Source organism: Brachypodium distachyon, chromosome 1 (assembly GCF_000005505.3).
Source record: "Brachypodium distachyon strain Bd21 chromosome 1, Brachypodium_distachyon_v3.0, whole genome shotgun sequence".
In the NCBI taxonomy this organism is placed as follows: Eukaryota; Viridiplantae; Streptophyta; class Magnoliopsida; order Poales; family Poaceae; genus Brachypodium; species Brachypodium distachyon.
In genome coordinates this window covers 3,082,348-3,105,137 of record NC_016131.3, presented here as the reverse complement: position 1 = coordinate 3,105,137, position 22,790 = coordinate 3,082,348, and the positions used below count along the sequence as shown (strand labels likewise).

The 22,790-nt window shown below is 44.7% G+C and overlaps 3 protein-coding genes across 3 annotated transcripts; 2 read left to right on the top strand and 1 right to left on the bottom strand.

The window, feature by feature from the left end:
- Positions 1-1,671: 1,671 nt before the first annotated feature.
- On the top strand, positions 1,672-3,571 carry LOC100839586 (chaperonin-like RbcX protein 2, chloroplastic). The gene is made up of 5 exons (XM_003564018.4): positions 1,672-2,191; positions 2,469-2,560; positions 2,674-2,731; positions 2,863-2,928; positions 3,035-3,571. The coding sequence occupies exons 1-5, from the start codon at positions 1,955-1,957 to the stop codon at positions 3,155-3,157; spliced, it is 576 nt and encodes a 191-aa protein (XP_003564066.1). The 5' UTR covers positions 1,672-1,954; the 3' UTR covers positions 3,158-3,571.
- Positions 3,572-7,280: 3,709 nt separating this feature from the next.
- LOC100822897 (polygalacturonase ADPG1) lies at positions 7,281-8,806 on the top strand. The gene has a single exon (XM_003559223.3). It carries the CDS (start codon positions 7,417-7,419, stop codon positions 8,638-8,640), a length of 1,224 nt encoding a protein of 407 aa, XP_003559271.2. The 5' UTR covers positions 7,281-7,416; the 3' UTR covers positions 8,641-8,806.
- Positions 8,807-12,346: 3,540 nt separating this feature from the next.
- Positions 12,347-21,426, bottom strand: LOC100822586 (probable cellulose synthase A catalytic subunit 2 [UDP-forming]). The gene is given in 16 exon segments (XM_010229710.3): positions 12,347-13,233; positions 13,341-13,691; positions 15,823-16,025; positions 16,160-16,409; positions 16,580-16,792; positions 16,877-17,002; positions 17,420-17,557; positions 17,647-17,992; positions 18,073-18,101; positions 18,103-18,164; positions 18,167-18,339; positions 18,642-18,828; positions 18,922-19,021; positions 19,111-19,361; positions 19,650-19,842; positions 19,963-21,426. Coding segments are annotated over 16 exon segments (3,234 nt in total). The 5' UTR covers positions 19,990-21,426; the 3' UTR covers positions 12,347-12,648.
- Positions 21,427-22,790: the final 1,364 nt, after the last annotated feature.

The following is a 22,790-nucleotide window of genomic DNA, read 5'->3' as shown; positions in this document are numbered from 1 at the left end:
ACGCCCATTCCGGGACGAGTTGGAAGAGGAATTCCAAAATATTACACGGATGAGACTCATCGCACCAGATCAGTCTCTTAGACGGATGAGACTGATCACACCTGATCAGTGATCAATTCTGGCACAATGAATTTACGAGTTATTTTACACAATGAATTTACAAGCAGATGAGTTTGCAACGTTGTTGTGCTAAGGCCCCAAAACACCAGCAAACTGGAGCAGTATACATCGTCAAATTAAGATGAGAACCATCGATCGGAAAAGCCCGCACTGAAACCACATGAATGAACACGAAAGCCAACAGAAACCCAAGGGGTTTCCCGAAAACCCGGAAAACCTGCCGGATCCCAAAGGATTTGCTGGACACGCAGCTACACACGACCTCCGCCGGCGCTAGACGCACCACCAGAGCGAGGACAGTGCAGGGAAGACATTATTCTGACTACAAGATATCACGCGTCTCGCCGTCTCGAAGAAGACTCTCGAAAAACCAAAAACTAGAACCTGGAAATCCTTCCGCCGACGAGCCGCTCGGATCTGCTGCAACTCCGAGGCCAGGAATTAAAGGCCATTGGAGGCGGGATGGACCGAAGCCGGCGGAGGGTTTGCAAACCCTAACCGCTGCTGGTCGCCGGCAGATCGCTTTTCCGTCGTTGCGGGCGTGCGTAACCGGCCTGCAGCACGAGCTGATAGTTAGTGTAAGACCGGCAACTAATAGTCGTTTGAATGTGCACGTAGTGATGCATGCATTAGTAGGGCAGCAAGCAACCCCCGCTATTTAGACGTGCATGGGGAGGAAGGTAAGCTGCCACTTGCAATGCAAACCATCAGCACAACGCTAGCATCAGAAATTGTGAAAGCCGTTAGCACAGCAGTCAGCAGCAGAGGCGCCATATCATCCAACAGCGAGCGCCGGTGCGCGGACGTGCCCGATATATAATTTCCGTTAATTAAAAGCTTGTACACGTACCACGAACGACCTCAACCAAGAAGCAACGTCGTACGTACATGCTCGCGGGTCCGTCGACTACCGGCTGGGTGCTCTCGGCTATCGCCGCCCGCGGCACGCAACTTTGACCCTCAAACACAGAATTCACGAGTGCACAACCCCCTTGCATGGTTCCGGTGTGTATTGCTTGTTCCTGCAAGAAACCCCATTTCTTCCTCTGTGCGAGACGGACACGCACGCACGATTATTCGTCCTGCACTTCTCTTCCCGGTGTACAACGACACTCGATCGCCCAGCCCAGGAGAAGGGAAAAACGCAAGTACGGAAATCAATCACACATGTTGTTGTACGTGTACGTACGTACCCGGCCGGACGGGAACCGGAGACCAGATCTACCAGCAGCACCAAAGCCCAGAATTGCGACCCGCCGCGACACGAGCTGCCGTACTACTTCCCCGACTTGTAGTTCCAGATTCTTCCCGGAAACAAACAAGTTCCCGTTTCAGATTCACGGAATCCGCCTGGTCCATACACGTCCGGTGACACGCGGGGCCGCCCGAGATTTTCTCCGTGCCAAACCGGAGAATCTTCGTTTTAGACGCCAGCATTTTCCCGGTCTCCGTAAAATTTCCTCTGCTGCTGCAAACTGCTTTTTTTTTTGTGTAGAACTGCTGCTGCAAACAAACTGCTAAGCCGAGAAAACTGCACGCGTGACGCCTCCTCGGCCTCACAAAATTTGGTTGGTCAGAGTTGCAGCCAAACCCAAGCACAGCCCAGCCGGCCACGAGAAGAAGAAGAAGAAAACTCAAAGCCAAAGAGGAACAGAGCAGTTCAACACCACCTCTTCTTTCTCCTCCTGCCACTTGGACTTACTTCTCGCTTGATTCTTATATACCACCACGGTAACACCCCGGATCGACCAAGAAAGCACCGACTAGCTACCTGTTCCATCCATAATCCATTGGGTTGCCTAGATTGAAGAGGACCGACCAGAGAGCAGAATTAATGGCGGGAGTCCAGGTGATGCCGGCGGCCGTGGACGTGCGTGCGGAGGGCGGCAAGGCCATGGCGAGGCGCGTGGGGGGCAGCAGCAGCACGAGCCTGTTCGCTGGGGACTGGAGGCGGCGGCGGCCGGCGTGCACCGTCAGGCTCAGGCAGTGCCGCCGGGCCAGGAGGGGCGGCCTCGCCATCGTCAGCAACCTCGGCGGCCAGTACGAGGTTGGATTTGGGGACGTCGACCTGGTAACTACTCCTTCCTTACTAGTTCTACAGTTAACATCTGCTCCTTTTTTCGCCTCATTCACTTGCAGAAAAGGCAAAACGAAAATCATTGGGGAACTCTTATATGGCTTGAATTCCTTGGAACATGTCCTGACTGAAACCTCCCTGAATTGGGCAGCCATATATGTTGTTTGCTACTAGTAGACAGTATAGAGACTAGATTTTGTGTGTGAAGCTTTTTTGATTGAGGTGAAAGAATGAAGAGTGTTCTGTCTCTGTTTCATGTCTGTGCATGCAGCAACTGATGAATTACTTCACCTACAAAGCCGTGAGGACCGTGCTGACCCAGCTCTACGAGATGAACCCACCCAGCTACCGCTGGTTGTACAAGTAAGATGATATTCACATGTCTGATCTCTGTAATATGCAATCCTAGTGGATTTAACACTTTTTATTAGACAAGTGTGACTCTGTTCTTGACCTTCTGTTTTCCTGACTGTCAGCTTCGTTGCTGTAAACAAGCCTACTGACGGCAAGCTCTTCCTCCGCGCTCTTGGAAAGGTAAACAAAATTAATTAGTGCATAGACTGATTTAACTGACCAGATTTAACGCGTCTTGCTGCCTCCTAGCACTTTAACATGCCAAATTTCTGACATGGATGTCTTCTCTTGCTCGATCTTGTTACTTGCAGGAGAGGCAGGAGCTTGCGGAGCGCGTGATGGTAACCAGGCTTCATCTGTACGGGAAATGGATCAAGGTGCGGTTTAATTTGGCGTCCTAATTAATCATGTTGGGTGGTTAAGCTGCTTAATTTGTTATAGACTGACATCTGATTTGCTTCTGTTTGGTTGCCGATCGGCCAGAAATGCGACCACGCCAAGATGTACGAGAAGATATCTGAAGAGAACCTGGAGCTGATGCGGGAGCGGCTCTTGGAGACGGTCATCTGGCCCACGGACGACACCAACACGGAGAAGATTGGCTGATGCTGCGGTCCTGTGTAATTCCAGTTTGCTGAACTTTTAATTAGCTCGTCGATCAATTAGGATTGTGCATGCAGGATCGATCGAGTCAGCTGAGATGTGTGTATATGATCTAGCGCAGAGTACATGTGTTAATTGTTCTGTCTTTTGCTGAAGATACTGAATGTGAAAGTGTATAATGTATACTACGCCTGTTGATACGTTAGTTAATGGGATTGCCTACGGTTCAGTCGGCTGAGAAATATGATTTCTCAGTCGACCGGCCAGGCACATGCGTGCGTGCGTGTGTGAGTCCCAATCGGTGCATGTGCGTGCGTGCATGCAGCATGCTTGTGTGTGTGAGTCCCGATTGGTGCATGTGTGTATGTGTGTCACTGTGCGTGACGGTAACATAAATTAAGTCCTCAGTTATATGTTTCTTATGTGTATTGCTATAAAATTTTAATATGGTGTTAAAAACTTGAAATTTGAAAAATGACTAAGCCTGGCGAAAGCACACTTGCACAGCACAGCCAACGCCATGAAGAAAGAAAAAATGCAACAAAAATAATTAACAATCAAATTTTCAAAATTGCAGGTTAAACTTCATGCACGTTTCTAAATATTGCAGGTGAAACTTTATGCGCGATTCTAAAAATTGCAGGTGAAATTTTATGGCTGGTTCTAAAAATTGCCGGTGAAAGTTATGAGCGATTCTAAAACTTGTAGGTGAAAATTTATGCGTGATTCTAAAAATTGCATGTGAAAGTTATGAGCGTTTCTAAAATTTGCCGGTGAAAGTTATGGGGGTTTCTAAAATTTCCGTTGAAACTTTTAAAATTGCAGGTGAAATTGTTTAAATTGCACTGAAATTTTCGGAATATACAACTCATCCAAAAGAAAATCAGAACGCGAGAAAATAAAATAAATCTACATATTATCCTATACTTTTATTTTACGTTAGTGCACATATATAAACTTGAAAACAAAGAAAGTCAAGAGAAATAAAAATTACAAAGAAAAACAAAACAAGTTATAATTAGAAACCAAAAGTAGAAAATAGAAACAAAATGCAACAAAAAATAGCACACAAGAGACTCGAACTCTGAGTCCTACTCTACCGGGCATGGCATCCACAAACTAGCAAACCAACCAACCATTTTATTATGTTCCAGCATCGACCGAGAAAAACAATTTCTCCGTCAACTGATCCCTTAAGATATGATTGAAAAGAATATACTGTAGGCAATATCAGTTGGGTATACTGTAGGTCAGTGGCTAGGTGTAAGTCGACTGAGAAATAAATGTGTGTTTGTGTGTCTGTGTATATGTATGTGTGCGCGCGCGTGTCTACCCACTAGAAATTTTAAATGCAATTATCAGAGTTGAAAGTGAAAATTTTAAAACATTGCGGGTGAAAGTTTTATAGTTGCACTGAAATTTTATGCGCGGTTCTAAAAGCTGCAGGTGAAAATTTATGCGCGAATCTAAAAATTGTAGGTCAAACTGTATGTGCTCTAAAAATTGCAGGTGAAATATTATGCGCGCTTTTAAAAAGTTGTAGGTGAAAGTTTATGCCCGACTCTAAATATCCGTACTAGCAAAAAAATTATGGGTGAAAGTTTATGCGCGATTCTAAAAATTGCGGGTGAAATGGAAAGGATATTTTACGTGCAATTTTAGAACCTGAAATTTTGTCTGCCATTTTAAGAATTGCACCTCAAAATTCGGCACACAAGAAAAATAAAATAAATGTACAACTTATCATATACTGATATTTCATGTTAGTGCCCATACATAAAATTAAAAAAAAGAAAATTAAGATAAATAAAAATTAAAAGCAGAAGGAACTAAGTTATAAATTAGAAACAAAAACTGGAAAAGAAAACGCAAAACAAAAAAGTTGGCTAGCAAGTGACTCAAACCCATGACCTCTGCTATAGTCATAACCCCACAAACCACCAGACCAATTGACGACTAGTTTTTTAATCTAGTTATTTACTTATTGGAGTTTTAACAGGACAGAAAAAAGAAAAACCATCAGGATTCTCAAAGACCATCCGGCGGTTGCGAACACATCGACTGAGAAAAGTGAAATCTTAGGCGACTGAGCCCAAGCAATTCCGTTAGTTAATTGGCTGGTTAAATACATGGATTAGTTGCCAGTCGTCAGTGCAAATGGTGTGTCGGAGGAGTCATACAATTCTCATGTGCTCTCTTTCTATGTCTCTTTCTCCGGTGCTAAGATATTGATTGCCGTCTCGGATGTGAAAAACTCGACCTACAAGGGGTAAGTCATCTCCATGCATTTGCATTAAGAAAAAGACCTTCTCACGTAGGTAAAGAAATCCCTGATCGCTTGTCAACCCTAGCCTAAAATTCGTTCTCATGAGAAGTCGAATTCAGACATGGGAAGTCTAATGGAGCCACTGGCGGAGGCAGGGGGATCAGTAGGGATCCTGTCCCCTATGATTTAGAAATTTGGTTTAAGTCCATACTTTTTGTGCTATAAGTCATGTATTTTTATGCCCCTCCCCCCCACATAATAATTGTACTCTCTATTGTAGCCTTCCTCATGGTATTTTCTTGCCTCCGCCCCTGACTAGAGTCACCTAACAATTACGCAATACTGATATCCATAAGCTTAGGGTATTGTTAAGTGCGGAGTCAATGCAATGTAATAAATTTGGGATAAAACACAATTTTAACGGGTAAACACTGTCGCTAAATTTACAAAAAGTGGGAGAGAAATTCAATTCATCTTAGCCCAGGAACCCAATTTTCTCAAATAAACACTGCTTATCGAATAGCACAGGTCCGGACAGTCTGCCCTACTTGCTGCTGGTTTGTCACAGAAGTCAAAAGAAAAAACGGTTTTGTTATTTCTAAGTCGATGCTAACAACCGTCCGATCCAATCATTGAGATTTGTGCAAGATCCATACAAGTACAAATGATGAGAAAATCTTGATCCTATGGCTATGATGGTTGACTGAAATAGACGCTTCCAAAGAAAAAACTTGGTGCTGTCAACCTCAGCCCAGACCATATGTGCACATATATTTACGGTGGCGAGGTATTTCGGCCAAACTCCGGGGTTCACTTGCTGGCATGAGGGCCTAATTAAGGCATTCCCCTCCTTGGCAAACAAAACGCTGTAGGCTGCACTAATATAACTCTCCAAGATGCATGGATGGAGACATGGAGTTTCAAGGATTTCTCTAATAATCAGCCCAACTCGTAAAAGAAAAGAAAAAGCAGTAGTAAGTACGTATTCCCTTCGTTCCAAAACACAACTCGTATAGATTTGTGCACTTGGATTAAGACAGCTCTCGTTTCTAATACCTGACCACTCATATTGAATTAATAGTAAATGGATGTGAGCAGTTATTGGCTGGGTGCGGATAACAAAAGAAAAATGAGGTGTGTTGTGAAACAAATAAGAAAAATCTATATGAGTTGTGTTTTGGAATGGAGGGAGTACTAGTCGCCCAAACTAATGGCAGATGAACGATGAATCGAACGGGTTATTTCAGGCAATTAGTAGCCGCTGTCCCGCGCCCGTGACATGTCCAGGTTAGTTAACTGGCGGTGAGCTGAGCCCTTTGCGTCAGCGCCCAATTGCAAGCACGAACATCCGCGTCTGCTGCATCCAATCAACCTCTTGATTAATTGTGACCCCATTTTCGTGTTCTTGAAGAAGAAGTGGTTAATTAATGTATTGCCGATCGAAAATTAAAGAAGGCGACCGACTGCTGAGTGATGCTTGGCTGCGTCGATTTTATCGAACTAGCTAGCTCCCATCAAGCATACCAACAAAACGGAACGGTGAAGAAAAAGAAAGACACACGCAAACACTCATGGGCATGGAGTTGGACACTGGATATATAGACGTGCATGGGAGAGATCGATCGAGCAGAATTTTTGTCGTGCGAAACATGCGACCTCGATACGAGTACGAGAATTCTCCCACATTTTTCTCCTGGAGATGGAGATATTATCGGGCAATTCGCATGTGATGAGGCAACGGAGCTCTTCGCATGCAGGAACTAGCTATACAACACGCATCCAACTGCCTAACTCCTGCAGCCTAGCCAAACCTCTGCCTTGCAATTGCAAGCAAAACTGCAAACCACGCACCTATAAATACGCCTCCCAGCCCCCCTACAACTTCATCAATCCATCACTCCTGCAATCCTCCTCCCAGCAATCAAATTAACACCAAGCTAGGCAAAGTCGCACTTACAAGCTCCTTCGGTTCATATTCTTAATTTACTAAAAATTAATGGCGTCGATCATGACCAAGCTCGTATGTTCGGCCCTGATCGTGTTGTTCTTGCTTTCCAGGAGCAACGCCAGCTCGGTCAACACCTCAGTCGAGTTCAGCATCGACAACTACGGCGCCCGTGGCGACGGGAAGCACGACGACACGGAGGCACTGGCCAAGGCATGGACCGCCGCCTGCTCCTCTTCACGCCCCGCCGTCCTGCTCGTTCCCAAGGGCAAGACCTACCTGCTCAAGTCCATCACTCTCTCTGGCCCATGCAAATCAAACCTCGTCTTCATGGTGAAGGGTACTCTGGCTGCTCCCCGGAGCCTGTCGGACTGGAGCGAGGAAAACAGGAGGCACTGGATCGTGCTCCATGGGATCAATGGCCTTACAGTCACCGGTGGTGGCACCATCAATGGCAACGGCGAGCTCTGGTGGAAGAACTCGTGCAAGACCAACAAGGCTCGGCCATGCAAGCAGGCTCCCACGGCTCTCACATTTCACCTGTGCAGCAATTTGACGGTCGAGAACCTGAAAATCGTCAACAGCCAACAGATCAATATGTCTGTCGAGGACTGCAGCGACGTGCAATTGGCCCGTCTCTCCATCACGGCACCTGGCACGAGCCCAAACACCGATGGCATCCACATCACCCGCAGCAAAGATGTGCAAGTGAGAGATTGTGTCATCAGGACCGGGGATGACTGCATGTCGATCGAAGATGGAACTCATAATCTTCATGTCACGAAAGTTGTGTGTGGTCCGGGCCACGGAATCAGCATCGGAAGCTTAGGAGATGATAACTCCAGAGCCGAGGTTTCTGGTATTTACATCGACACGGTACAGTTATATGGCACGACCAACGGAGCCCGCATCAAGACATATCAAGGAGGAAGCGGATACGCTAAGGATATCGTATTCCAGAACATCATCATGGACAACGTGCAAAACCCAATTATTATTGACCAGAACTACTGCGACTCGGCTAAACCATGCAAGAACCAAGAGTCGGCGGTGGAGATTAGCAACGTGGTCTTCAAGAACATCAGGGGGACAACCATGTCCAAAGACGCCATCAAGTTGGACTGCAGCAATAGTGACTCCTGCACCGACATTGTCTTGGAGAACATCGACCTGAAAATGGAGGGTGGCAATGGTGAGACACAAAGCACCTGCCAGAACGCAAAATGGAGGAAATCAGGAAATGTCACTCCACAACCTTGTGAATTCAAGAACTAAAGAGGATAGTTGGATTTTGAACAGTTTTGTAACATGTAAAAAGATTGTATATAAATCCAGATAGTCTGAGCCATGCCTGCATATATATAGAGTTCATTCTTTTTCTATTAGAAATGTGCAATATATATGTATTTACCTGGTGCAATTAACAATTTATTTGAAGTCAGTCATAAATTCTTACAGCAACGATCAAACAAAAATACTAGATACACATGTGGTTTAAAGCTGATTGGTATGCTCATATTATTTTCGATTTACATTTGTGTGTGCTCTCATCAATTATTTTATTTCAAGAGAAATACCGCCACCATTGCATGGTTTAGTCCCATGGATTATTTTTTCATTCTTTATTATTTTTGAAACTTTAGCATTGGAAAAAATCTTTTAAAAAGCATACTAGATTTTTTGGGGGCAAATAGCAAAATTGATTATTTTGGACAAACTTTATAATGGAATTTAGAGTTCCTCATAATAGGAAATATACTTTTAGACATTACGATCCTTTTGGGCAAGCCATCATATATAATCTTGGGTCAAAGTTTAACCATCTCGTTCAAAGATTCTTTGATTCAAAAGATTAGGAATTTTGGAGCATGTGAATTCTTAGGAATTTTCCTATGTAGACTATCGAAGAGTATATATTGTAAGTTTTTTGTAACGCAAAACCAGCGGTGCGGTTTCCATTAATGAAGGCCCGATGCAAGGAATGTACACAATTGTTACATAGTTTGCAGCAACCACCGGTCAAGAAAAAACTAACTAAAATAAAAGATTAGGACGGTCTCCGTGATAACCTACATTGAAGAGCCAACACACTAGAAGGGAGCTCCATTGTGCGTTGTATAGTTCAGACGACTTAAAGTTTGCTCAGTTCAATTCTTATAGTCTCTCATTCATCTCTCGTGTCATCGAAGTCCCCCGAGCCAACAAATGAACAGATTATTTTTGCTGTTACTCACATATTCCGTCCGGCCCTATATGTTGGAGGTCAAGAAAAACTAACTAAACTAAAGATGTTCGGAGGCCCCTTGGCCTAATGGGCCAAAGTTTTGGGGGAGGGGGAGGGGGTGCCCTCCAAACCCTAGAGTGGTTGCCCCTATATAAAGAAGGGTAAGGGGGGAGGGGAGCACATGCCGAGTCCCTCTCCCTCAAGCTGCCGTCCCTAGGGTTCCAAGAACCTCAGGATGCTCCGTCTCCGCAGATTGGATCTCACTACCACGTTTCCTTGCATATATATGTCCTCTTTGTCACTCTTTCTCGCCATTCCCACACTCCATTTCCTGATGTCTGGATCTGTTTATGTTTCCCTCCCCTCCTCGTTCTGATTGGATGGTGGCATCTCCTTCCTCAAGCAATGACGTCAGGGTCCATTCAACACAAAAAGGAGGCCCATTGGTTCTATGGCCTCACCTCCATCGGCTACAACCTAGTATTCAACATAGGTTAGTAAACTAACAACATGTGAGACATCTCACTCGAGTATGTTGGTGGACGGGATAGAGGAGGAGAAGGAGGAGGAGGGCATGCACCTCCACGCACAAAGGAGGACAGGGAGGGCGGCGGCGGCCTCGCAGAGGAAAAGGAGCGATGTGGTGCTGCTTGGTGGCGGCGGAGAGGAGGGATTTGAGGCGGCGGTGATGAGGGCTTCTAGGCAATAGTTGCTAGGGGTGAGGTAGAGGTTCTCTTACTTATATGGTATACAATAAGTTCTAACATTATGGTCATACACAGAATAATTACCGGAGCATGGATGGAAATACTAGATTTTTCCGTGTACGGGAAGAGCTAGTTGGGTGGTAAACGTTTATTTGTCTTTAATATTTATTTTACAGATGGAAAATCACACGCATAAAAAAAATGAAATTTCTATTTTGGATTATTGGGACGGTTATACTACTCAACTAATTCGTGCTTGTCCATTATTGACTACCTTTTATAGCTTGATATTATTTTAGCGCTCGATAGCATGCCACATAGTCTGTTTCAAGATTTTGATTACTTGATTAGTCTATAAGGTGATTTTGGAATAATGATCAGATGGTAGATAAAAAGGTTTTTTTTTTGTTATACGCGAAAAAACTAGCTGTACGGTAGCAGTTTTTTTATTGCATTTTTAATTGCTAACCACATTTTCCACGTGGTGCTGTACGGTAGCAGCTTATTTGTCGTATATAGTAATTGTACAACTGGTAAAGCGCCCAAAAAGCAAGTAACTTCCTGTTTTAGATTATTGGGATGATTCATACTGCTCAATTAATGTTTGAATGTGTTACCTTCCTGCGTCTAGTTGTCGACTGCTCTATAGAAACCCCATGCCCGTTGCAGAAGGCAAAAACGAAGCGAGAGTACTAACACAAACCAATATGTTGCCATCAAATCCAACGATTCCACTTTGAGTCAACCAGACGGGAGATGATCTGATGACATTATTTGCTCTAGGGATATCCCGCAGTGGGTGATCCATGTCGATCTTGAGGATGACAGGGCAACACCGATGACGGTCCATAGCAATCTATGGGATGAAGGAGCAATGCCGGCAATCATAGTGGGTGTTGGAAGGAGGTACCTTTTCCAGATGGTTGAAGGACCGGCCTTCTTACCAAGAAGGGTCTGGAAGGTTCTCTTGCTTAGAAGACACAACGGGAAAAACAATAAGTATGTGTTATTCTAGCCCTCCTTTCAATATATCTTGTTGCTAATGCTTTAGTCAATCAACCAACCAATCCCATTTACAATTTCTAAAGTACGATAGGATTCCCTGATTTTCTATAGCTACTCTAGAAATTGAAACGAGGAATCCTAGCGCTACTCTAGAAACTACGGAGGAAATTGAGTGATTAAAACAGCATCATCATGATAGATTGGAAGGACGAATAGCATAACACATAACCAATTGTTTTTTTCGTTCTCTTGACGAAGTGGACATTCCACTCCCCTTCTTGGTTAGAAGGGTGGTCCTTCAACCAATCAGGGGGACATCCACTGTGACCACCGCCGTTACTCCTACGTCCTCTAGGTTGTCATGAATCACCACCAATGTTGCCCCGCCATCATCGGGGTCAGCCTGGATCACCGCCGGCAGGATATCCTAGAGAAGATGATGTCATTGCACCATGTCATGTTTGATTCACTCGAAGTGGAATCGCCAGATTTTATGGCCCCAACTGTGGTTTGCGCTAGTACTGCTACTGGCCATAAGAAGGTAGGTTCGTATTGCACGGATGGAGAAGCCCCAGAAACTGGTCTGGACCAGTTTCTCCATTTGCACTGCGAGAAGATGTGGCTGAAAATATAAGCTCTCTAAAATTTTTTCCTTCCTTTCAGTTTGTAGCTTATTTGGACCTTATTTGGACCTAGAAGCTGGTTAGAAGCTGAAAAGGAGGGGGCCTTTAAACTTCAAGGAACATGGGGTTTTACAGATATCAATCGACACCTAGACGCGCTAATAATAGGAAGGAAACGCATTCAAACGTTAATTTAGTATGAATATTTCTCGTACATGCCCGCCCTCTGTCCTCTACCACCGTGACGTTCTCTACATCGGTCGACCGCATACAAAAATCCAGGAAGAACGAGTCAGACATACTCTTGAATGTTTCTATAGTAGGAAACTGCAATACAGGGTGAATCAAGCAAGACACAAATAAACACGGAAGTATTCAATATAGATGCACGGTATGCAAATATGCAATGGTACAAGTCAATCTGCTAGATGGACCAGGTCAGTCTGGTAAATGATGCTCAAGGGAATGTACTACATCAATTCACTTGCCAACAGACGAATACCAAGGTACGACACATTAGTACTAATAGCAGCGTTAATTTGATACGGAAGTACTGCTACATATTAATACTATGTCTACAAATAGATCATCTGTTAATTCGATACAGAAGTATAACCTTCTGACAACCAAGATCTTCAGGTAAACTACAAATTGAGTCACCCAATAATATCATACAACAGAATGGGTGGTTATTCTGTTCCTAATATCATCCACTCTTCTAGTGCTAGCAGTTGATACCACACATTTGGATATCTGGGCCAGTGACTCTTGTGGTGAACGGATCAATGCGAACCCACAACAAAGAGAAGATGGATGCAAGGAGGATGGCCCAGACGATAACGATGGTCGGCGTGCGGTTTTGCCTGCCCATGAGCCCCTTTAGAAATGGGTACAAGTGGATAATCACCCAGAAGGCGAAGAAGAGCTTCCCGAAGAGCGGCCCCCATGACTGGTAACCGCTGTTGATTGCGTAAGAGATGCCAGCAACAACACCGACCAGGTTGATTATCAAAATAGTAGTTGGCGGTATCAGAAGAGTTGTCCACTTGAACATGTAGAGCTCAGCAAAATCATTATCTTCATCAGATGCCTTCGAAGTCACAGTGAAGCTGGTGTCGATACCAGCAAGTACCTTCAGGAGACCCTGGAAGACAGCGAACAGATGTGCAGAAATACCTCCAATGACCCAGAACTGTTCGTTCCTCCACCACTCATCAATGCCAACACCACTCCACCTCATCTCGAGGATACCGGTGGCAAAGATTGAAATAAAGAGAGAGATAAACCAAATACTCGCAATGTTGCTAATCTGCATTCAAATGCATAGTATAAGTACTTGTGTCCCCACAAAAAAAAGTAATTTAAGTACTTTTGCAGTTTTTGTCCATGCAAGAGCAAAGCCGAGCTGGGTTTTACCTGTGGGATGATGAACCTCCCCGTGAGAAGACAAACAGCTGGTAAAATGCAGTATATGAGGAGTGGGATTGATGTCAGCGGATAAATAGTGGTGTTGATGTAAGCAAATCTCTCCAGAAACTTAAGCCGTCCGCCATAGCCATACCATATGGGACAATGCCTACTAAAAAGAATTTCCACAGAACCCAGAGCCCACCGAAGCACTTGGTTCAGACGATCCGAAAGATTAATAGGAGCAGACCCCTTAAAAGCTGGTAGCTTAGGCATGCAGTAGATTGACCGCCAGCCTCGTGCATGCATCTTGAACCCAGTGAGAATATCTTCTGTAACAGAACCATAGATCCAACCAATCTGCAAACCACGATGGAGCAATAACAGATGTGAAGCAAAACAAAGTAGGTTCGAGCTCAACAATAAATAGATCATTTGTAAGTTACAGTTGTGGTAGCATAGCATGGATGTGAATTCTTCCAAAAGAGTAAAAAGTGTGGTGTGTGGACGTTTTGAGAGCACGCAGTTTTCTGTGCTTCTTCCTCGCCGTGCATCTTTGCCCCCCAGCAGTGTTATCTACAGGTAGTCCTCCTCTCTCCGCCCTTTCTTGCTGTGTCAGCCTTAGCGATGTGGGGCAACACGGATAAACGTTTGTACCCGATGTGCAAGGTGACAGAGCAGTAAATCTCTCCTTCAACCCTCCCCAAGGGCGAAATCGTCCAAACTGCAGCAACCGCAAGGGCCAAGCGAAGTGGTGGCAACGAAGCTATCGGTGAACGGCTTATGTCCATGGGCAAGTTCAGCAGAAGCAGCCAGGCTGCATCGTGTGACCTTCCAGTAACTTTGTTTACCAGACACAAATAAAAGTATGTATGCACAGGTTCGGATTGTTGAAGACAATTGGCATGGTTTCTACAACAGCTTACCAATAAGCCAATGTTGTGCATATAAAAATTTCATACAGGTTGACACACGACTAAGCAGGCACCTGTATGCCTATATTTATTTATCACTACCACTTTAGTACAAGTATATGAGCTTGGTATGCCACTATTTTCTACCACACCATCTCAGCCTACTCGTAATGGTGATTGTGAAAGAGGCATTTTCCATGTTCTCTGGATTTCTGGTTTATTCCTATAACTAGAAAGGATGTGAAGTACTGAGGAATGGTCATTCTTTTGTATCATCAAAGCTCCAGTTTGTCTGATTACTGGCGAAATTTTTCTGAGGATCTGTAAGATCAGAGGTAAGCTGGGTGATGGATCCATACACCTTTCTGAAGCAACTAAACAATGTCATAACCTAGCTCAGTTTCAGGGTTCCGGCAAAAACAAATATTTTTTTAGCACATGTCCTATAGTTTCATATTTTCATTATGAAGGCATAGAACCTGAAACTCCACATACTACCTATGTTCCTAAATATAAGATGTTCTAGTTTTGTCCTAAGTCAAACTTCAAGTTTGACCAAGTTTATAGAAAAATGTACTAATATGTAATATCTACAATATCAAATAAGTCGGATTTAATAAGATTTTTCTATAAACTTGGTCAAACTTAAGAAGTTTGACTTAGGACAAAGCTAGAACATCTTATACTATTTAGGAAGGAGGGAGTATGTTTTAAGGTACATGGCTCATAAGGACACAGTTGATTAGAATTCACGAATCTATCACTTAGAAAGTAAACAATTTGTGCATTGAGATAGCTGAGTTTGATTGCTCTTTGTTGCAGTAACATGATATTTCAAAAGTGTGAAAAATGTTTATCTTCAATGTTGTTCTGAATGTGTGACAGTGTGAGTCACTGTATTGCTCTTTGTTACAGTAACCGTGAAACCTAAGGAAGCATTCGGACAAAAGGCGGTTCCAGATGTCAAATTCACATCATTCAATTTTGAAGCACATCCCAGTTTGAGGATTAGGTGGTCAACTGAAAACAAAAATTAAAAAAACAAATCATGAATCCACAGAAGGTATGCTACTTCTTCCTACATCTTGTTGTTGTACTTATTTTTGTTATCTTGCTCTGGACATGAAAGTTTATTTATTTAGAAACAAGCTACCATTTCCATTTAAAGATGGTAGAATTACATCTGATAGATTCTACCCCCAAAGTAAATAACTGGAAAAAAAATAAGAAATGTAATGGGACAGACATCTCTAAATCACAGGCACCTGACTGCATCCACATGTCATCTCTGCGCAAATTCTTTCAGTGTCGACTACCCTAGATGGGTGAAAAGAAGAACAGCATTTGGCCCAAATTTGTCCGAAGCAGAAACTACCAAACCATGTTGTACTCACTCAGCGCAGCAGAGTGCGCTGTTCTGTCTAGTTTAGTTTTAGTTTCTTCACAAGAGCTCCCTAGTAAACTCGTTGTTTACATAAATCAGAACAAAAGTTTGACCGCATCCTCATAAAATTTATGAACAAAGACCACCTAATATGTGAACAATGCTGCTATTATTGAGAGTGTTATTTAGTTACCTCATTTCCCCAATCACTTTTGTCCTCATAACCACAGCTGATAACATGGATTGCTTCTTTCAAAAGAGACTCTGGAGTTGCAGATTGCGGAACACCACCATATTCCATCAGAGTGGAGGCCACAAAAACACTGGACTGGCCAAATCTCTTCTCCAGGCTCATTTGAGACATAAGAAGTGATTTCTCGTCATCAAATCCAGAACCTATAATAAGAACAGCTGTCAGGTAAAAGAGAAATGCAGTCTGACTTCTCCAGGCCGAAGAAAACTCGCTACACTGACAACGGAGAAGACAAAAAAACAAACTGAGCAAAAGTTGCTGTATATCTATAAGGTACCTTCAACCCCCTCCTCTATATCTTCAAGATTAAACACAGGCACAGAACTGTCAACATGCTTGTGTGACTTCTTATTTTCTGAGCTCTTCGATTTTGAAGTCTTCTTCCTTTCCCCACAAAGTGAAGAGAAAAAACCAGGCTTCTTATTCTTAATTGGGGGTTCATAACCATATAACGCTGTTCTGTTGAACACACACCCAGTTCCCACATAAACTGGTCCTTGAATGCCATCCAGACCTCTCAAGTTTATCTGCAGCAGACAGATGCAGACAAGTTACTGATCATAGTCAAACAGATTTTCAAGAAAAAAAAACTCATCCAATTACAATATTAACAGCACTGATATATCAGGAAGACTTTTTGCTAGTGAAAATATGAGAGTGATACACACAAGAATCTTAAATGATATTGCTAGCTTACATCAAAAAACACAGTGTTCCTGTTTGCATATCTATCATTCGTATCAATACCATCAAACCTCTGAGGGAATTGGACATAACAGACATTTCTTCCTAGATTAGGGTCCATAAGAAAGCACATAGCCTCCCTTAGAGCCTTGCTATTGTTGATGTAGTGATCACAATCAAGATTCAACAAGTACTGCCCATTAGTAAGAACAGCTGACACACGAACCTGCAAAAAGCATTCAACTTCCATTATACCCATTTAATTGAATATGCAAGGTACTTTCTGTTTCAGGAACATTTAACTACTCACAAGTGCATTCATGGCGCCAGCTTTCTTGTGGTGTTGGAATCCAGGACGTTTCTCACGAGACACGTAAACCAGACGAGGAAGCTCATTGCCGTCACTATCAAGGCCTCCACTATGACCAAGGAAAACCTGAACAGGACCAGAAATTTGAGTTATGAAAACATTAGAAAATCTGTACTGAGATATCTAGCTTCAGTCAAGTAATCTTTGCTACTAGCACATACATGTGCAACGGACCAAAAGATACATGTTTAAAAAGGATGTCGAACTATTTTTTATATAACCCATATTTATTCTCACTTAATGTGCCAGATCAGCATGTGATAAAAATAAATAAATAAGTGGCATGGTCTAAACATGATGGCCCGCAGCCACCTATTGAGTATTTTATAGGAAAATATTCATTCTAGTCTCGATGTGTCAGATCAACATGTGACGTAAAAAATGGTAATGTAGTCCGAAGGCGACGGACTGTCGCCACCAACTGAGTCTTTTATAGGAGTAACTACAAGACAAGCTTTTTTTTGTGGGTAACTTGAGCTTGACCTGAATCATTCCAGGATGGTCCCTAGTATTGTTCCCAGGCCAAGGTGTGCCATCTTGCATGATCCATCCTTCCTCGGGAACTTTCTCAGCCTTGGCTACAAGGCCATTAACTCGAACTTTGAACTCTTCATATTCTCTCTGTGGAGTTCAGTTTTGCAACAGAAATCAATGTCATACAACAGCAACTGGAACAACCAGCAAATACACACTTATAAATCAAAATCTACCTTCATGGCCCGACGATCTTTAACAAATGAAGTTTGAACTTTGTCTTTCAAGTAATCAATTTTCTGAGCGAAATACCACTCTGGGGCTCTGGGTTCTATATTATACTTTTTACAAAACGGTACCCACTTTCTAGCAAACTCTGAAGTCTCAGCGAGTGCATCAAATGTCAGCATGGCAGCTCCATCATCAGATACATAGCAAGATACCTTGTCAACAGGGTAATCCACAGCAAGGATGGAAAGAACAGTATTTGCAGTGACGAGAGGAGGCTCCTTCATAGGATCCACGGTACTGACAAAAATGTCAACAGCAGCCAGCTGAGACAGTTCACCTTCCCGGTCATACCTGACAGTGCAAGTGACATGGTAACACTGTCAATACTATCACCGGATAAACTTTTTATCAGCAATAATAATGTACATCACCTTAAAGCCAGCCTGTCAAGGTAAGTTTCGCGATTGATTGGAGACCACTTCGGGAACTGATCCAAAATCCAGGAAAAAGCAAACCAAATCTCGCATATGACAGACAGCAGCCAAAGTGGATATGCATTACGCACAGGATTGGTGATACGGTAGTGCAGGAAGATGCATAAGACTATCAAACGTAGCACAATGACCATTCTGTAGGGATTTATTCTTGACGAAGAAATCGGCACTTTTCTAGATAGCGGCTGACGAGTTTCATCATTCCTGCAATTTATATGGCCCAAGACAAACATTATTGCTGCAAGTACAAAGCTAGTATTTACAGTTTTAGAGAGAGATGTACAGTTCTGCACCCATTAGAATATGATCTAGCAGATGGGATAGATATTTTAATTGAAACCAAGGGCTTAATACTACAAAACACAGAGCTGTCAGATTTACAATATAAAAAAGGCCTCCCAGGCTGACCCCACTAAGTGTACATTAGTACCGACGAAGCAAGAAACTTTGATAATTATTGGAATTCAAATATGACTAATGGTGTGCAAGAGCATATCATAACTCACAGCAAGGCATCTTCCATGTTATAGTCAGTACTTGCATCGATATCACCACTTCCACGGCCTTCAGAAGGAGCAATGCTTGTTCCATTGGTCATGGGAATTGCACCCTTGTCTTTCATTTTCCAGCCATCAACTCTTTCTTTCCATGCAACATTGCCAAGGCTACCAGAGAACTCCCTTGATGGATTTGCTGGCAAGATTAAGCAAGAAACACACACTACATGGTAACAGTGAATGCAAGAATAACAAACAACACACGTGGTGTGATATTAGATAAACATACAAGAATGATTCACATAGGGAAATGGATGTCCACGCTTGCCAATATTTCCAGCAGGAGACATCATATGATCAGGAGAGGCTCCAGGCATTTCTCCTGATATCTGTACAATGAATCAACATGAAGAAACTAAATATCAGTTTCATGTTCCCAAATAGCACTAGCACAATCCATACAAGTTCCAACTACAACCTGGCTATGAGTGAACGATGGGATGTATACATGGGGGATTTCTCCACTATCATACTTGGGAAGCCCAATCTCACCGCTGTCATACTTAGCACGGCCAACATCATCACCAGTTCCAGAGTTCATGCGCCATGTGAGCATCCTCTCAGGGATCTTGTGCTTCCGATCCTGGTTGCCTGATACTGGATAGCTCAAGTCACTAGCATCATCTGCATCAACATCTTCACTTTCATCCCCACGTATCGGTGGGCTACCTAGCAGCATAATACAATCAGATAATTGTTCAATCTCTTGCTAACACCAATGACAAATCCACTCCTCTGTGCTGCTCTCAGCAAAAGAAGGGATGTTCTGCTACCATCACCATAATTTGAGTGTGATTCGATACAATAAAAGACACAGCATAAATAACAAGTAATTTGTATACTCTGATAAAATGAAGCAATTCAAGTTTCAAAATGCAAAATAAAACGAAGCTGATCGACTGAATTCCAAGCTGCTCCAGTGGAACAAATGCAAGGCGGATGAACAGCAAAACATACCCTTGTGGCGCTTGTACTTGGTCTTGCACTGAGGGCATGCCTGGGTGCCGTCCTTGCGCTCGTACTCGTAGCAGGGCCGGCACACCGGGAACCCGCAGACGTCGCAGGCGGTGAACAGCTCGCCATCGGCCGCCGTGCCCACGCCGTCGCCGCAGATCTGGCACGCCTGCCCGCCGGCAAGCTTCCGCGATTTCTGCACATACGCACAGGAAGCAACACGGGGGGAACAAAAACTTGAGAGACCAATCGCAGGATTATCGCACACAACAGAAGCAACAAACCATTCACCACCCCCAAAATAAACGACACTCACCGAAGCTTCGCCGCCGCCGCCGCCCATGACGCCGGCAGGCACCACGACCTCACTCACCAAATCCGAACGAGGCTCCACGACGAACGGACCGGCAGCGATTCCGAGGCCTCCCGGGAGGCCCCGATCAACAAACCTACCTGCCGAACAACCTCAACCCCAGCTCCCAAATCGGTCCCTGGACAGGCCTCGGCGCGGCACCGGCGGAACGCAGCAAGAGACGGCGGTATCCAACTCAGGCGGATTGAAACGGGGGCGTGGAGTGGGCGGAGGAAGGGGGCGCCGCTGACGGCGATGTCGAGGAGCGCAAGCGCATGCGCCGCGTGAATCCGTCCGCGTGCGGCAACTATCGCTTGCCGTGCGGGGTTTAGGCATTAAGACTAGGGGAACTTCTCCCACTAATTTTGCTGCTTAATTTCGAATTTCGTGCCTGCGGTTTGATCTCTTCTGTTTTGGGGGTTTGCTGATTGGGGTTTTGCAGTTCGTAGCGGGAGATGATCAGCGTTGAGGTGGACTTGGTGGGCCCACACGCGCAGTGGGAGCGGGCTGCGCGTGGAACGGCTCGTGGACTCGTGCCGAGGAAGGAAGGAGTGCGGTGGGACCGCGTGAGTAGAACTGTGGGTGTCAGTCGTGGGACCCGGTGTGGGGTCAGTGGCCAGTGGGAGAGGATAGGGTGACAGCTGGCGGAGTCACGCTCTAACACTCGCTAGGTAGGAGTATCTGCATTTGAGCTGCTGTCTGTTGAGCAAAGTAGACAAAAAAACTAACCCAAAACATAAAGAAGTTTGTGGGGAAAAACACACAAGGTCCCTTCCCATTTGGATGACCGGAAATTGATTTTCAAATTGGCGTGCGATGATCGGAATCATGTTTCCATGATATTGTCTTGGCCGAATCAGATACGGCATGGCCTAGGGTGTTGTCAGTCGACAGATACATAACTGAGCTAGAGACACAGGAGGCGTAAATATGGACAAGACGGATAGGCGGCGACAAGGAGGTAAGACAATGTGTGAGGCAAGCCAAAGCCATCAGCGGGTAGCCAAAGTATGCCCCTCCGCCACCGCCATTAACAAAGTCTTCACACCTAACTTTGGCCGTTGAAAAGCTTGCACGGTATGTTGCCAAACTTGGGCACCGCGAAAATGGTTTCACTTTCATCCGGGTAAAAATAGCTACGCCAATTTTAAGTCCATTGGACTCCGGTTCGAAAAGAAGAAGAAAATGATGTCACTTTTCACCTATTTCCAAGATGATCATATATGCTCAAATATTATCACATTATGTACAGGTGGCGGAGGGGCATAATTACATAAATGGACCAACATGTCCACTGTTGCTCGACAATCGCCTGGCATTTGCACACACAAAAACTGAATGAAACCTAAAAAAGAACTGAATAAAACAAATGGCGAGCCGATGGAGCCTGATGCGCCGCAGCGACGGTCGTTCGATAGAGAGATACGTCTGCAACACGGCCACACGATTGAGACCAAAATGAGTCGTGTAAAAAATTCTTACTAAACGCTGTACTAGTAGCTACGAAGGAGCAGATTAATTTAAGTGTCAGGACTAACAAGCAAGCATCGACGAAAGCAAACACGATTGATCGAGTTCCACAGCAAATTCAACGGGAATCGGTCCATTTCGTGCGATCCAAAAGGAACCCCAGCCCGATCGAACAGGCAGCATAATCCAAACGCGCCCAAACTAACCAAAGGAACCACAGAGGGGCTGGAAAGAGTAGAAGACCTGTGTACGCGCAGGGGCGATCAAGCCCAGGAGACGGCACGGAACGGGCCGATGAGCTCCCCGGTCCGGACGGAGCGGGCGACGGCGGCGGCGGCGGCCAGGCACGAGGACACCCACGCGGCCAGGACCGCCCACACCATGTCCACCACGGACACGGTCGTCGCCCACGGGATTGACATACTCGTTTCTGCCAACCTGCCAAAGAGGTAGGAGAAGAGGATTGAACAGCCTAAGCTTCCGTGCATGGACCAGCAATCAGGTGCTACAACCAAATTAACGCGACCGAGATACCCGTGTGTGTCAGGAGGCCCGGGAAAAGGATCGGAGCCCCCGGCCTGTGCACATCACGGCAGCTAGCAGTGTATAAGCTACGCGCTGTGGATCGGATGGGTACAGGGGATTGAATTTGGGGAAAACGAGCGTACTGCGTTATTAGTTGGTTGGTTTCTCCTTTCTTGCCCCTTCGTTCTATCACGAAGCTGGAAAGACTAGTATTCTCTCCGTTTCATAATTCTTATTAAAATATTTATATGTATTTAGACATTTTTTAAAAAAATATATCTATTTTTTTAACAAATTTGAGATAAGAATTATGAGACGGAGCGATTACCTGTTAACCTGTGAACGATCGAGTCCCTGTCGGTCGGTGAGGACCGAAGAAGCGGTCGCCGACGGATCAGAGTTTGCTTAGCGCATCGTGATCGAACGAGGCAGCGAGCAGGCTTGCTTGCGACAAACAAATACGGTTGCTGCATATTACGTAACGTGACACCACGGAAAAGGATACGGTTTTTGTGTATATATATATCCAGATTATGTATACGTATGGTGGATCGGTCACAGGTGCCGCTGAACCGGGCCGGGAGCGTACGTACGCTTAACTGATGACGGCTGCCTTCGCTGACGGCGCGAGGCCTGAGACGTGCACGTGAATCATGGAACGAACCACGGGGCTCGTGTCGTGTGTACTTGTCGTCATGGGCTCATGGCCGGCCTTACGTGGCACCGCTTGCATGCACCACGCGTCGCACTGCCCCCGCAGGAGAGGCAGAGTCGCGACAGCCATCGTGGGAACCACC